The sequence below is a fragment of the Nerophis lumbriciformis genome, linkage group LG18, assembly GCF_033978685.3.
Source record: "Nerophis lumbriciformis linkage group LG18, RoL_Nlum_v2.1, whole genome shotgun sequence".
Taxonomy (NCBI): domain Eukaryota; kingdom Metazoa; phylum Chordata; class Actinopteri; order Syngnathiformes; family Syngnathidae; genus Nerophis; species Nerophis lumbriciformis.
In genome coordinates, this window is record NC_084565.2 from 7,335,001 (window position 1) to 7,351,880 (window position 16,880).

The following is a 16,880-nucleotide window of genomic DNA, read 5'->3' on the forward strand; positions in this document are numbered from 1 at the left end:
TCCCCAACCCGGAGATGGCACTCCACCCTTTTCCGGGCGAGAACCATGGACTCGGACTTGGAGGTGCTGATTCTCATCCCAGTCGCTTCACACTCAGCTGCGAACCGATCCAGTGAGAGCTGAAGATCCTGGCCAGATGAAGCCATCAGGACCACATCATCTGCAAAAAGCAGAGACCTAATCCTGCAGCCACCAAACCAGATCCCCTCAACGCCTTGACTGCGCCTAGAAATTCTGTCCATAAAAGTTATGAACAGAATCGGTGACAAAGGGCAGCCTTGGCGGAGTCCAACCCTCACTGGAAACGTGTCCGACTTACTACCGGCAATGCGGACCAAGCTCTGGCACTGATCATACAGGGAGCGGACTGCCACAATCAGACAGTCCGAAACCCCGTACTCTCTGAGCACTCCCCACAGGACTTCCCGAGGGACACGGTCGAATGCCTTCTCCAAGTCCACAAAACACATGTAGACTGGTTGGGCAAACTCCCATGCACCCTCAAGGACCCTGCGGAGAGTATAGAGCTGGTCCACAGTTCCACGACCAGGACGAAAACCACACTGTTCCTCCTGAATCCGAGGTTCGACTATCCAGCGTAGCCTCCTCTCCAGTACACCTGAATAGACCTTACCGGGAAGGCTGAGGAGTGTGATCCCACGATAGTTAGAACACACCCTCCGGTTCCCCTTCTTAAAGAGAGGAACCACCACCCCGGTCTGCCAATCCAGTGGCACCGCCCCCGATGTCCACGCGATGCTGCAGAGTCTTGTCAACCAAGACAGCCCCACAGCATCCAGAGCCTTAAGGAACTCCGGGCGGATCTCATCTACCCCCGGGGCCTTGCCACCGAGGAGCTTTTTAACTACCTCAGCAACCTCAGCCCCAGAAATAGGAGAACCCACCACAGACTCCACAGGCACTGCTTCCTCATAGGAAGACGTGTTGGTGGGATTGAGGAGGTCTTCGAAGTATTCCCTCCACCGATCCACAACATCCGCAGTCGAGGTCAGCAGAACACCATCCTCGCCATACACGGTGTTGATAGTGCACTGCTTCCCCTTCCTGAGGCGGCGGATGGTGGTCCAGAATTGCTTCGAAGCCGTCCGGAAGTCGTTTTCCATGGCCTCACCGAACTCCTCCCATGTCCGAGTTTTTGCCTCTGCGACCGCTGAAGCCGCACACCGCTTGGCCTGTCGGTACTTGTCCGCTGCCTCAGGAGTCCTATGAGCCAAAAGAACCCGATAGCACTCCTTCTTCAGCTTGACGGCATCACTCACCGCCGGTGTCCACCAACGGGTTCTAGGATTACCGCCACGACAAGCACCAACTACCTTGCGGCCACAGCTCCAATCAGCCGCCTCGACAATAGAGGCGCGGAACATGGTCCATTCGGACTCAATGTCCAGCACCTCCCTCGTGACATGTTCAAAGTTCTTCCGGAGGTGGGAATTGAAACTCTCTCTGACAGGAGACTCTGCCAGACGTTCCCAGCAAACCCTCACAATGCGTTTGGGCCTGCCAGGTCTGTCCGGCATCCTCCCCCACCATCGCAGCCAACTCACCACCAGGTGGTGATCGGTAGAAAGCTCCGCCCCTCTCTTCACCCGAGTGTCCAAAACATGAGGCCGCAAATCCGATGACACAACTACAAAGTCGATCATGGAACTGCGGCCTAGGGTGTCCTGGTGCCAAGTGCACATATGGACACCCTTATGTTTGAACATGGTGTTCGTTATGGACAATCTGTGACGGGCACAAAAGTCCAATAACATAACACCGCTCGGGTTCAGATCCGGGCAGCCATTCTTCCCAATCACGCCTCTCCAGGTTTCACTGTCGCTGCCAACATGAGCATTGAAGTCCCCCAGTAGAACGAGGGAATCACCCGGGGGAGCACTCTCAAGTACTCCCTCGAGTGAATCCAAAAAGGGTGGGTACTCTGAGCTGCGGTTTGGCGCGTAAGCGCAAACCACAGTCAGGACCCGTTCCCCCACCCGAAGGCGGAGGGAAGCTACCCTCTCGTCCACCGGGTTGAACTCCAACGTACAGGCTCTGAGCCGGGGGGCAACAAGAATTGCCACCCCAGCCCGTCGCCTCTCACTGCCGGCAACGCCAGAGTGGAAGAGAGTCCAGCCCCTCTCGAGAGAACTGGTTCCAGAGCCCTTGCTGTGCGTCGAAGTGAGTCCGACTATATCTAGCCGGAACTTCTCCACCTCGCGCACTAGCTCAGGCTCCTTCCCCCCCAGCGAGGTGACGTTCCACGTCCCAAGAGCTAGCTTCTGTAGCCGAGGATCGGACCGCCAAGTGCCCTGCCCTCGGCTGCCGCCCAGCTCACATCGCACCCGACCTCTATGACCTCTGCTATGGGTGGTGAGCCCATTGGAGGGGGGACCCACGTTGCCTCTTTGGGCTGTGCCCGGCCGGGCCCCATGGGGACAGGCCCGGCCACCAGGCGCTCGCCATCGTGCCCCACCTCCGGGCCTGGCTCCAGAGGGGGGCCCCGGTGACCCGCATCCGGGCAAGGGAAATCTGGGTTCCTTGCTTGTTTTCTTCAAGAGCATGCTAACTTTTTTATTTTTTTTAAATTTCCTAGCCTCAACCTCATTCATATAACTTGGTACTTAACACATGCAGTTATTATGCTAATGTTAGCAAGCTAACAATAGCATGTTAACTTTTTTTTTAAGCTAATTTTCTAGCCTCAACCTCATTCATATAACTTGGTACTTAACACATGCAGTTATTTTGCTAACATGCTAACGTTAGCATGCTAATTTTTTCCCCCCAATTTTGCAGCCAAACACCTCATATAATTTCGTAAATTACACATGCTGTTATTATGCTAGCGTAAGCATGCTACCTTTTACAGCCGTACACCTCAGATTCATATAACTTATTTGACGAATGCTATTGTTATGCTAACATAAGCAAGCTAACAATAGCATATTAACTTCTTTTTTTAGCAAATGTTCTAGCCTCAACTTCAGTCATATAACTTGGTACTTAACACATGCAGTTATTTTGCTAACATGCTAATGTTAGCATGCTAATTTTGCAGCCAAACACCTCATATAATTTCGTAAATGACACATGCTGTTATTATGCTAGCATAAGCATGCTACCTTTTACAGCCGTACACCTCAGATTCATATAATTTGATACTTGACGAATGCAGTTATTATGCTAACGTTAGCAAACTAACAATAGCGTGCTAACTTCTTTTTTTAGAAAATGTTCTAGCCTCAACCTCATTCATATAACTTGGTACTTAACACATGCAGTTATTATGCTAATGTTAGAAAGCTAACAATAGCATGTTAACTTTTTTTTTTAGCAAATTTTCTAGCCTCAACCTCATTCATATAACTTGGTGCTTAACACATGCAGTTATTTTGCTAACATGCTAACGTTAGCATGCTATTTTTTTTTGCCAGTTTTGCAGCCAAACACCTCATATAATTTCGTAAATGACACATGCCGTTTTTATGCTAATGTTAGCATGCTAACAATAGCATGCTAACTTCAGTCGTATAACTTGATACTTGACAATTGCTTTTGTTGTGTTAACGTTAGCAAGCTAACAATAGCATGTTAACTTTTTTTTTTTTTTTTTAAATGTTCTAGCCTAAACCTCATTCATACAACTTGGTACTTGACACATGCTGTTATTATGCTAACGTTAGCATGCCAACAATAGCATGCTAACATTTTTTGCAAATGTCAGCCGTACACCTCAGTCTTATAACTTGTTACTTGACAATTGCTTTTGTTATGCTAACGTTAGCATGCTAACATTAGCATGCTAACTTTTTTTTGCAAATATCAGCCGTACACCTCAGTCTTATAACTTGTTACTTGACAATTGATTTTGTTATGCTAAAGTTAGCATGCTAACAATAGCATGTTAACTTTTTTATTTTTTTTAATTTCCTAGCCTCAACCTCATTCATATAACTTGGTACTTAACACATGCAGTTATTATGCTAATGTTAGCAAGCTAACAATAGCATGTTAACTTTTTTTTTAGCAAATTTTCTAGCCTCAACCTCAGTAACAATAGCATGCTAGCTTCAGTCGTATAACTTGATACTTGACAATTGCCTTTGTTGTGTCAACGTTAGCAAGCTAACAGCATGCTATTTTTTTTTGCAAATGTCAGCTGTACACCTCAGTCGTATACCTTGTTACTTGACAATTGCTTTTGTTATGCTAACATTAGCAAGCTAACAATAGCATGTTAACTCTTTTATTTTTTTAAAATGTTCTAGCCTCAACCTCATTCGTATAACTTGGTACTTAACACATGCAGTTATTATGCTAATGTTAGCAAGCTAACAATAGCATGTTAGCTTTTTTCCCCGCAAATTTTCTAGCCTCAACCTCAGTCATATAACTTGGTACTTAACACATGCAGTTATTATGCTCGCGTAAGCATGCTACCTTTTACAGCCGTACACCTCAGATTCATATAACTTGATACTTGACGAATGCTGTTATTATGCTAATCTTAGCATGCTAACAATAGCATGCTAACTTTTTTTTGCAAACGTTGTCAGCCGTACACCTCAGTCATATAACTTGTTACTTGACAATTGCTTTTGTTATGCTAATGCTAGCAAGCTAACAAGAGCATGTTAACTTTTTTTGAGCAAATTTTCTAGCCTCAACCTCAGTCATATAACTTGGTACTTAACACATGCAGTTATTATGCTAACATGCTAATGTTAGCATGCTAATTTTTTTAGCCAGTTTTGCTAGCGTAAGCATGCTACCTTTTACAGCCGTACACCTCAGATTCATATAACTTGTTACTTGACGAATGCTGTTGTTATGCTAATGTAAGCAAGCTAATGGTAGCATGTTAACTTTTTTAGCAAATGTTCTAGCCTTCTCCTTAGAGTCATATAACTTGGTACTTAATGTCAGGTTCAAACACTGATGACCTCTATTAAACAAGACAAGAAGCAAGGAATTAAACCGAGACAAAATTAAATTTGGCTCAATTGAGGAGAACCGTCTAGGCTGTACTCTTGTACAGTCTCCCAACACGCTCTGACGAAAGATTGTACGCCTCCTCTTTTATTTGGACTTTCCCTGATTACATGGCAACAGCTGTTTCTAAGGGACGGGGGTCGTAAACAGCCATCGCCTTTGATTACAAACAGTTCAAAGAAAAGGTTGGTTCAAAGAAAAGGTCGTAAACAGCCGTTGCCCTCGGTCACAGAACAGTTCAAAGAAAAGGTGCCCTGAGGGGAGTCAGGCCCTGCTTCCTCTCCGCTTTGTAGTTCTCGGGTCAAGACAAAATCTTTCTGTGGATTACAATACATCAAAGAAACAGAGCACCTTCATGTTGCTTCCCATCCTACACAGTGGAGTTTTACAAGCCTTCTTCTTGGTAGGATCAAAATTATTCTGACACTTAACACATGCAGTTATTATGCTAACGTTAACATGCTAACATAAGCATGCTAACTAAATGTGAGAGTTTGTCTTGCAGCACTGGATCCGACTGGAGCTCTTCCCAGACGTCCTGGTGCACCGGCTGAAGATGGTGGTGGACCCAGCAGACAGCAGCTACATGCCCTCCCTGGTGGTGGTGTCGGGTAAAAGCAACATTTCAACATTCTTATCAGCGTATTCATATCAAATTAAAGATGCGGGGGGGGGTCCTTTTTGACATTTTTTCACTTTTAAAACCAATACAATATTTATTGTAACCATCGGGGCTCCCCTCCCTTTTGGAGACCGTTAAAGTTCCTGGGGACCCAGTCATTAAAATGTTAAAATTAAGTCATATATGAACTTTTTTTTTTAAACTTTCAACACTTAAATATCTATACATTAACTTCAGATCAGTCCGTTGCCATAACGTTTTTTTTTTTCCAAATAAAATTCTGTTTTTTTACGGCAAAAACACAATATATGCAATAAAAACATTTTTCAAAGTGTAGTATTTGATGTGAATTAATTGGAGCCTTAAATAGGTCAATATTTCATAACACCAATGCTTTTGATTCATTATTATTTTTGAGCAATGACCGTTTTAAAGTAAAAAAAAAAAAAAAGCCTACTTTGTGTTATTAGTAGAGATGTCCGATAATGGCTTTTTTTGGCCGATATTCCGATATTGTCCAACTCTTAATTACCGATTCCAATATCAACCGATACCGACATATACAGTCGTGGAATTAACACATTATTATGCCTAATTTTGTTGTGATGCCCCGCTGGATGCATTAAACAATGTAACAAGGTTTTCCAAAATAAATCAACTCAAGTTATGGAAAAAAAATGCCAACATGGCACTGCCATATTTATTATTGAAGTCACAAAGTGCATCAATTTTTTTAACATGCCTCAAAACCGCAGCTTGGAATTTGGGACATGCTCTCCCTGAGAGAGCATGAGGAGGTTGAGGTGGGCGGGGTTGAGGTAGCGGGGTAGGGGGCAGCGGGGGGTGTATATTGTAGCGTCCCGGAAGAGTTAGTGCTGCAAGGGGTTCTGGGTATTTGTTCTGTTGTGTTACGGTGCGGATGTTCTCCCGAAATGTGTTTGTCATTCTTGTTTGGTGTGGGTTCACAGTGTGGCGCATATTTGTAACAGTGTTAAAGTTGTTTAGATGGCCACCCTCAGTGTGACCTGTATGGCTATTGACCAAGTATGACGGGCATTCACTTGTGTGTGTGAAAAGCCGTAGATATTATGTGATTGGGCAGGCACGCAAAGGCAGTGCCTTTAAGGTTTAATGGCGCTCTGTACTTCTCCCTACGTCCGTGTACACAGCGGCGTTTTAAAAAGTCATAAATGTTACTTTATGAAACCGATACTGATAATTTTGAAACCGATACCGATAATTTCCGATATTACATTTTAAAGCATTTATCGGCCGATAATATCGTCAGTCCGATATTATCGGACATCTCTACTATTGTAGTTTCTAAATGTGCCGGGGGCCGTTAAAAAATTAGCTGCAGGCCGCACTTTGGAGCTTCAAGTGTTGAAATTAAATATAATATTTATTGATGTATGACTTGTGGGGGTCCTTTGAATCCTAGAGACCTGTAGTCTGATTTTTGTTTAGAAAATTATGGAGGTTGATTTGTGTCTCTATTCTGAAAACTTTATTTTGACACTGAATTTATGTAACTGATTTTTTTAAGTTTGAATTTTGTGAACCGTTTATTTTTTTTTTTACATCAAATTATGCTGATAATTTCAGTGTAAAAAACTTCAGTGTATAAAAAAAATCAGTGTATAAAGAATGAAAATTCAGTGTATAAAAAAATGTATGTATAAAAATTCAGTGTACAAAGATTAGTGTATAAAACATTAATTAATACAAATTCAGTGTCAGAAAAAAGCATTGTTTTTGACACTGAATTTATGTAACTGAATTTTTTGCGTTTGAATGTTGTGAACCGTTTTTTTTTACATCAAATTATACTGACAATTTCATTGTAAAAAAAATTACGTTTTTTTAAAGTCAGTGTAAAAAAATGCAGTGTATAAAAACTTCAGTGTTTCAAAAATAAATAAATAAAAATTCAGTGTATAAAAAAATTAGTGTATAATTTTTTTTTTTTTTTAATTCAGTGTATAAAAACGTTATGGATACAACATTCCATGTATAAAAAATAACTGAAAATTCAGTGTATAAAAAAATTAATGTATAAAAATTTTGTGTGTAAAAAATTAATAAATAAAAATTCAGCGTCAAAAAATTCAGTGTATAAAAAATGTAGAAATAAAAATTCAGTTTTAAAAAAAAATCTGTTTTTGACACTGAATTTATATAATTTAAAAAAATTTTTTTTACATCAAATTATGCTGATAATTTCATTGTAAAAAAATCAGTGTATAAAAAATAAATAAATACAAATTCAGCGTATAAAAAATTAATATACACAAAATTCAGTGTATAAAAAATAAACAAAAATTCAGTGAAAAAAAATTCTGTGTTTTGACACTGAATTTATGTAACTGAATTTTCTGCGTTTGAATGTTGTTAACTGTTTTTTTTTTACATAAAATTATGCTGATAAATTCAGTGTAAAAAAATTCAGTGTAAAAACTTCAGTGTATAAAAAATGATGTGTACAAAATTCACTGTATAAAAAAATGTATGTATAAAAATTCAGTGTAAAAAGATCAGTGTATAAAACATTTATAAATAAAAATTCATGTATAGAAATCCAATGTATAAAAAATGTATAAAAAATTCAGTGTATAAAAAAAATCAGTGTATAAAAATTCAGTGTATAAAGAAATTATGTATACAAAATTCGTGTAGAAAAAAAATCAGTCTATAAAAAATAAATGAAAATTCAGCGTATAAAAAAATTAATGTATAAAAATTCAGTGTGTAAAAAAATTAATAAATAAAAATTCAGTGTCAAAATAATCAGTGTATAAAAAATGTATAAATAAAAATTTAATGTCAAAATTTTTTTAATTTTCCGTTTTTTTTTTTGCATCAAATTATGCTGGTAATTTCATTGTAAAAAAATTCAGTGTAAAAAAAATAAGAAATACAAATTCAGTTTACAAAAAAATAAAGAAATACAAATTAAGTTTAAAAAAAAAAAGTATAAAAAATTCAGTGTATAAAAAATTGTATGAATAAAAATGTTGCGTAAAATGTTCAGTGTATAAAACCTTAATAAATAAAAATTGAGTGTAAAAACAAAAAGCATTTTTTTTGACATTGAATTTATGTGTCTGTATTTTTTGCAAATTGAATTTTGTGAACCGTTTTTTTACATCAAATTATACTGACAATTTCATTGTAAAAAAAAATTAAGTTTCTTAAAATTCAGTGTAAAACAATTCAGTGTATAAAAACTTCAGTGTTTAAAAAATTAATGTATAGACATTCTGTGTATAAAAACTGTATGTATAAAATATTAATGTATAAAAAATTCAGTGTATAAAAAAATCAGTAAATAAATAAATAAAAATTCAGTGTATAAAAACATGATGTATACAAAATTCTGTGTACAAAAAATCAGTGTATGAAAATAAATGTAAATTCAGCGTATAAATAAATTAATTTATAAAAATTCAGTGTGTAAAAAAATTATAAATGCAAATTCAGTGTCAAAGTAATCAATGTATAAAAAATGTATAAATAAAAATTGAGTGTCAAAAAAAATTCTGTTTTTGACACTGAATTTATGTCACTGAATTTTATTGCGTTTGAATTTTCAGTTGTTTTTTTTTACATCAAATTATGCTGATAATTTCATTGTAAAAAATTCAGTGTATAAAAAATATATAAATACAAATTCAGTGTATAAAAAATTAATATTATACAAAATTCAGTGTATAAAAAATAAACAAAAATTCAGTGAAAAAAAAATTCACTGAATTTTGTTTTTTAATGTTTTTGACACTGAATTTATGTAACTGAATTTTCTGCGTTTCAATTTTAACTGTTTTTTTTTACATCAAATTATGTTGATAATTTCAGTATAAAAAAATTCTGAATACAAAAATTAAGTGTATACAAATTAAGTGTAAAAACATTCAGTGTATAAAAAATTAATGTATAAAAAATTCACTGTTAAAAAAATCAGTGTATAAAAAAATAATAAATGCAAACTCAGTGTTAAACATTCAGTGTATAAAAATGTTGTCTAAAAATTTCAGTGTATGAAAAACTTTGTATAAAAAAATGTACGTATAAAAATTCAAAGAGTTTTTTATACACAGAATTTTTTACACTGATTTTTTTTAGACAACATTTTTATACACTAAATATTTAACTCTAAATTTTTATTTATAATTTTTTTATACACTGAATTTTTTAACACATTTTTTATACACTGAATTTTTTTACACAACAGTTTCTTAAATTTAATTTGTATACACTTATTACACTTAATTTTTTTATACAGTCTATACAAATCTGTGCTGAAAAATAGTTGCTTCAAAAAACAAGACTCACTTGAGGTGTCCAGTTTGAAGTCCGGTGACACGGGGTCTTGCAAAACGGCATCGAAAAGCTAGAAATGATTCCAACGGTTACAATCTGCACTTTTGACTGACATGCAAGCTCTGCTTCATGGGGACGGGTTACGAACAGAGTGGGCGGGGCTTGTTTGCGGACCATACACACAGGGTTTTCTTTGAAAAAAACCCTGCATAAAACATAAAAAAAATGTTATTGTCATGGCAACAGATAGATGTGAAGTTGATCTACAGATATTTGAGTGGTGTAAGTCATAAGTCGCTTATCCAAAGTGGGGTCGCGGGGGCAGCAGCCTAAGCAGAGAAGCCCAGCTACTTCATCCAGGTCTTCCCAAAAGCGGGATCTTTAACGTTCACCAACATTGAGGGGACAATATGTATTGTTTTTGAAAAAGGTAAATGGCCAACTTGTATGGTGTTTTGCACAGGTGGCAGCTCCTTGAACAACCTCATGGAGCTGAAGACCATCAACATCAACCCCACGGACACCAGCATCCTTCTGCTGAGCGACTGCACAGAGGTCTGCCAGTTGTCTCGTCCTCTCGTTGACTTGCTGACCCTCCCCCGCCTTCCTCCTCAGCATCACAGGTACGTGGAGGTGGGCATCAAGCAGTGCCGCAGCTCCGGTATCGACTGCAAGATCCACGGGCTGGCCATTGTGGGCCGCGTCAGAGCCGAGGACGAGGACTTGGCCACGGTTCCTTTCCTGGCGTCCGACAACGAGGAAGAGGACGAGGACAAGGCGGCCACGGGCAGGTAGGACGACAAACCTTCAGCACGCATGCGGAGCTGGGACCTCCATTCTCTTCCTTCCTCCTCAGTCTGGCTCGCAAGAAGTCCTCTGGGTTGGAGTCGGCTGCCACCATCAGGACCAAAGTCTTTGTCTGGGGACTGAATGACAAGGACCAGCTGGGCGGACTCAAAGGATCCAAGGTGCCATTTATCAAACATGGAAGTGGTTGGAAGCTTAGACATAGCTGGAGTGTCACAGAATATACCATTAGGTAGTTGGAAGGAGCGCTAAAACTAGCATAGCTATGTGAGCTACATGCTAACATCACATTTTAACAGTATGCTTTGTTAGCAACACTAGCATAGCTGTGTGAGCTACATGCTAACATCACATTTTAACAGTATGCTATGTTAGCAACACTAGCATAGTTATGTGAGCTACATGTTAACATTACATTTTAACGTCATGCTAGTTTAGCAACACTAGCATGGCTATGTGAGCTACATGCTAACATCACATTTTAACCTCATGCTAGGTTAGAAACACTAGCATAGCTGTGTGAGCTACATGCTAACATCACATTTTAGCAGCATGCTAGGTTAGGAACACTTGCATAGCTGTGTGAGCTACATGCTAACATCACATTTTAACGTCATGCTAGGTTAAAAACACTAGCATAATTGTGTGAGCTACATGCTAACATCACATTTTAACAGTATGCTATGTTAGGAACACTAGCATAGCTGTGTGAGCTACATGATAACATCCCATTTTAGCAGCATGCTAGGTTAGCAACACTAGCATAGCTATGTGAGCTACATGCTAACATCACATTTTAACATCATGCTAGGTTAGCAACATTAGCATAGCTGTTTTTAGCTACATGCTAACATCACATTTTATAGTCATACTAGGTTAGCAACACTAGCATAGCTGTGTGAGCTACATGCTAACATCACATTTTAACGTCATGCTAGGTTAAAAACACTAGCAAAGCTGTGTGAGCTACATGTTAACATTACATTTTAGCAGCATGCTAGGTTAGCAACACTAGCATAGCTATGTGAGCTACATGCTAACATCACATTTTGACATCATGCTAGGTTAGCAACACTAGCATAATTGTGTGAGCTGCATGCTAACATCACATTTTAGCAGCATGCAGGTTAGCAACACTAGCATAGCTGTGTGAGCTACATGCTAACATCACATTTTAACATGCTAGGTTAGCAACATTAGCATAACAGTTTTAGCTACATGCTAACATCACATTTTATAGTCATACTAGGTTAGCAACACTAGCATAATTGTGTGAACTACATGCTAACATCACATTTTAACAGCATCTTAGGTTAGCAATACTAGCAAAGCTGTTTGAGCTACATGCTAACATTACATTTTAACATCATGCTAGGTTAGAAACACTAGCATAATTGTATGAGCTACATGCTAACATCACATTTTAACAGCATCCTAGGTTAGCAACACTAACAAAGCTGTGTGCGCTAGATGCTAACATTACATTTTAGCAGCATGCTAGGTTAACAACACTAGCATAGCTATGTGAGCTACGTGCTAACATCACATTTTAACATCATGCTAGGTTAACAACACTAGCATAGCTATGTGAGCTACGTGCTAACATCACATTTTAACATCATGCAAGGTTAGAAACACGAGCATAATTGTGTGAGCTACATGCTAACATCACATTTTAACATCATGTTAGGTTAGCAACACTAGCATAGCTGTGTGAGCTACATGCTAACATTACATTTTGACATCTTGCTATGTTAACAACACTAGCATAATTGTGTGAGCTACATGCTAACATCACATTTTATAGTCGTACTAGGTTAGCAACACTAGCATAGCTGTGTGAGCTACATGCTAACATCACATTTTATAGTCATGCTAGGTTAGCAACACTAGTATAATTGTGTGAACTACATGCTAACATCACATTTTAACAGCATCCTAGGTTAGCAACACTAGCAAAGCTGTGTGAGCTACATGCTAACATTGCATTTTAATAGCATCCTAGGTTAGCAACATTAACAAAGCTGTGTGCGTTAGATGCTATCATCACATTTTAGCAGCATGCTAGGTTAACAACACTAGCATAGCTATGTGAGCTACATGCTAACATCACATTTTAACATCATGCAAGGTTAGAAACACGAGCATAATTGTTTGAGCTACATGCTAACATCACCTTTTAGCAGCATGCTAGGTTAGCAACACTAGCATAGCTATGTGAGCTACATGCTAATATCACATTTTAACATCATGCTAGGTTAGCAACATTAGCATAGCTGTGTGAGCTACATGCTAACATTACATTTTGACATCATGCTATGTGAACAACACTAGCATTATTGTGTGAGCAACATGCTAACATCACATTTTAGCAGCATCCTAGGTTAGCAACACTGGCATAGCTCTGTCAGCTACATGCTAACAATATATTTTAACTTAATGCTAGGTTAGCAACGCTAGCATAGCTACATGAGCTATTGTACCTGCCAACGTTACATTTTAGCATCATGCTAGGTTAGCATTGTATTCAACTGTAAATCTGTTTTTTTTTTTTTAAATAAAAAGTATCGTACATGGGGCAGGTTCATCTACTAGGACTGGGTCAAAGATGGCATCTTGTCTAACAGGCAGAAAGTTGATCTCCTCCATATTAGGGTTGCATAAACAACGCTTATACTTTCACTTCATCATCTGGTCACAGATCAAAGTGCCCTCCTTCTCTGAGACCCTCTCCGCTCTCAACGTGGTCCAAGTAGCCGGTGGTTCTAAAAGTCTCTTTGCAGGTAGGACTGTGTTCCCTTCAACACCCAGACTACAATGCACCACCATTGTCTGATGACCCTGGCCCTTTGAACATACCTGTCAGGTTCAAGCACTGATGACATCTATTAAACAAGACAAGAAGCAAGAAATGAAACAGAGTCAGGATTCAATTTAGCTCAATTGAGAAGAAACGTCTGGACTGTACTCTTTGTACAGTCTCACGCCTCCTCTTTTATTTGGACTTTCCCTGATTACATGGCAACAGCGGTTTCTAAGGGTCGGGGGTCGTAAACAGCCATCGCCTTTGATTACAAACAGTTCAAAGAAAAGGTCGTGAACAGTTAAAAGAAGAGGTCCCTGTAGGGCAGTCAGGTCCTGCTTCCTCTTCGCTTTGTAATTCTCGGGTCAAGACAATATCTTTCTGTTGATTACAATACATCAAAGAAACTGAACACCTTCATGTTGCTTCCCATCCTACACTGTGGAGTTTTCCAAGCTTTCTTCTTGGTAGGATCAAAGACAGCTTTTGTCTGCTTGCCGGGAACTCATGGCAACACAAAGTTTTGTGATAACTTAGATACAATTATTCTGACAATACCCCATGTTGGGGGCCACAGTTAGGGGACTAGGACTCTGATAGATGGATTTATGGTCATGTGACGTTAGTGCTGGCATATTAGATCAGGACTAAATCTACACCAGACTTTCACTCAGGGGCCATTTTCATATTTTGTATTTTCAGAACCAATACAATGTATAGAATATTCCATGTGAAGTGACTAGAGCCTGAAATAGATCAATAATTCATAACGTTGATTCAGTATTATCTTTTTAGCCATGACAGTTTTCAAATTAAAAAGTGTTTTTTCTTAAATAGTATTCTGAGAATGTGGCGCAGGATGTTAAAAATAATCTGTCAAGTCCACCTTAGTTCTACTCTCTGTTACCTCCAGCTGTGCACTAACCACTTGTGGAAACAATAATTTAGCTGTATCGGTCTTGAAGAGCAGGAAGTTGTCGGTATCGGTTTTGAAGAGCAGGAAGTTATCTGTATCGGTCTTGAGGTGCAGGAAGTTAATGGTATCAGTTTTAGGAAGCAGGAAGTTATTGGTATCGGTCTTAAGAAGCAGGAAGTTATTGGTATTGATCTTAGGAAGCAGGAAGTTATTGGTATCGGTCATAGGAAGCAGGAAGTTATTGGTATCGGTCTTAGGAAGCAGGAAGTTATTGGTGTCGGTCTTAGGTGCAGGACGTTATTGGTATCTGTCTTAGAAAGGAGGAAGTTATTAGTATCGGTCTTAGGAAGGAGGAAGTTCCCATATGGGTCTTGAGGAGCAGGAAGTTATTGGTATCGGTCTTAGGAAGGAGGAAGTTATTGGTATCTGTCTTAGGAAGGAGGAAGTTATTGGTATCTGTCTTAGGAAGCAGGAAGTTATTGGTATCTGTCTTAGGAAGCAGGAAGTTATTGGTATCTGTCTTAGGAAGGAGGAAGTTATTGGTATCGGTCTTAGGAAGGAGGAAGTTATTGGTATCGGTCTTAGGAAGGAGGAAGTTATTGGTATCGGTCTTAGGAAGGAGGAAGTTATTGGTATCGGTCTTAGGAAGGAGGAAGTTATTGGTATCGGTCTTAGGAAGGAGGAAGTTATTGGTATCGGTCTTAGGAAGCAGGAAGTTATTGGTATCGGTCTTAGGAAGGAGGAAGTTATTGGTATCGGTCTTAGGAAGGAGGAAGTTATTGGTATCGGTCTTAGGAAGGAGGAAGTTATTGGTATCGGTCTTAGGAAGGAGGAAGTTATTGGTATCGGTCTTAGGAAGGAGGAAGTTATTGGTATCGGTCTTAGGAAGCAGGAAGTTATTGGTGTCGGTCTTAGGTGCAGGAAGTTATTGGTATCTGTCTTAGAAAGGAGGAAGTTATTAGTATCGGTCTTAGGAAGGAGGAAGTTCCCATATGGGTCTTGAGGAGCAGGAAGTTATTGGTATCGGTCTTAGGAAGGAGGAAGTTATTGGTATCTGTCTTAGGAAGCAGGAAGTTATTGGTATCTGTCTTAGGAAGCAGGAAGTTATTGGTATCTGTCTTAGGAAGGAGGAAGTTATTGGTATCGGTCTTAGGAAGGAGGAAGTTATTGGTATCGGTCTTAGGAAGGAGGAAGTTATTGGTATCGGTCTTAGGAAGGAGGAAGTTATTGGTATCGGTCTTAGGAAGGAGGAAGTTATTGGTATCGGTCTTAGGAAGGAGGAAGTTATTGGTATCGGTCTTAGGAAGCAGGAAGTTATTGGTATCGGTCTTAGGAAGGAGGAAGTTATTGGTATCGGTCTTAGGAAGGAGGAAGTTATTGGTATCGGTCTTAGGAAGGAGGAAGTTATTGGTATCGGTCTTAGGAAGCAGGAAGTTATTGGTGTCGGTCTTAGGAAGGAGGAAGTTATTGGTATCGGTCTTAGTAAGCAGGAAGTTATTGGTATCTGTTTTAGGAAGGAGGAAGTTATTGGTATTGGTCTTAGGAAGCAGGAAGTTATTGGTATCGGTCTTGAGGAGCAGGAAGTTATCGTATCGGTCTTCAGGAGCAGGAAGTTATCAGTATCGGTTATGAGGAGCAGGAAGTTATCGTATCGGTTTTCAGGAGCAGGAAGTTATCAGTATCGGTCATGAGGAGCAAGGAGTTGTCGTTCTTAGGAAGCAGGAAGTTATCTGTCTCAAGAAGCAGGAAGTTATTGGTATCGGTCTTAGGAAGCAGGAAGTCCTTGTATGGGTCTTTAGGAACAGGAAGTTATCGGTATCGGTCTTGAGAACCAGGAAGTTATCGGTCCCAGGAAGCAGGAAGTTATTGGTATTGGTCTTGAGGAGCAGGAAGTTATCGTATCGGTCTTGAGGAACAGGAAGTTATCCGTCTCAAGAAGCAGGAAGTTATTTGTATCGGTCTTAGGAAGCAGGAAGTTATTGGTGTCGGTCTTAGGTGCAGGAAGTTATTGGTATCTGTCTTAGAAAGGAGGAAGTTATTAGTATCGGTCTTAGGAAGGAGGAAGTTCCCATATGGGTCTTGAGGAGCAGGAAGTTATTGGTATCGGTCTTAGGAAGGAGGAAGTTATTGGTATCTGTCTTAGGAAGCAGGAAGTTATTGGTATCTGTCTTAGGAAGCAGGAAGTTATTGGTATCTGTCTTAGGAAGGAGGAAGTTATTGGTATCGGTCTTAGGAAGGAGGAAGTTATTGGTATCGGTCTTAGGAAGGAGGAAGTTATTGATATCGGTCTTAGGAAGGAGGAAGTTATTGGTATCGGTCTTAGGAAGGAGGAAGTTATTGGTATCTGTTTTAGGAAGGAGGAAGTTATTGGTATTGGTCTTAGGAAGCAGGAAGTTATTGGTGTCGGTCTTAGGAAG

At 39.3% G+C, this 16,880-nt stretch overlaps 1 protein-coding gene across 9 annotated transcripts in view; it reads left to right on the forward strand.

Moving 5' to 3' along the window:
* herc2 (HECT and RLD domain containing E3 ubiquitin protein ligase 2) overlaps positions 1–16,880 on the forward strand; it is a 362,023-nt gene that overhangs the window by 203,487 nt on the left and 141,656 nt on the right. For all 9 annotated transcript variants that reach the window (XM_072915066.1, XM_072915069.1, XM_072915071.1 and 6 more), the window contains exons 54-58: positions 5,501–5,606; positions 10,401–10,492; positions 10,553–10,728; positions 10,794–10,905; positions 13,446–13,527. In XM_072915066.1, coding sequence (XP_072771167.1) covers positions 5,501–5,606; positions 10,401–10,492; positions 10,553–10,728; positions 10,794–10,905; positions 13,446–13,527 — 568 coding nt within the window. The remainder of the gene's footprint in view (positions 1–5,500; positions 5,607–10,400; positions 10,493–10,552; positions 10,729–10,793; positions 10,906–13,445; positions 13,528–16,880) is intronic.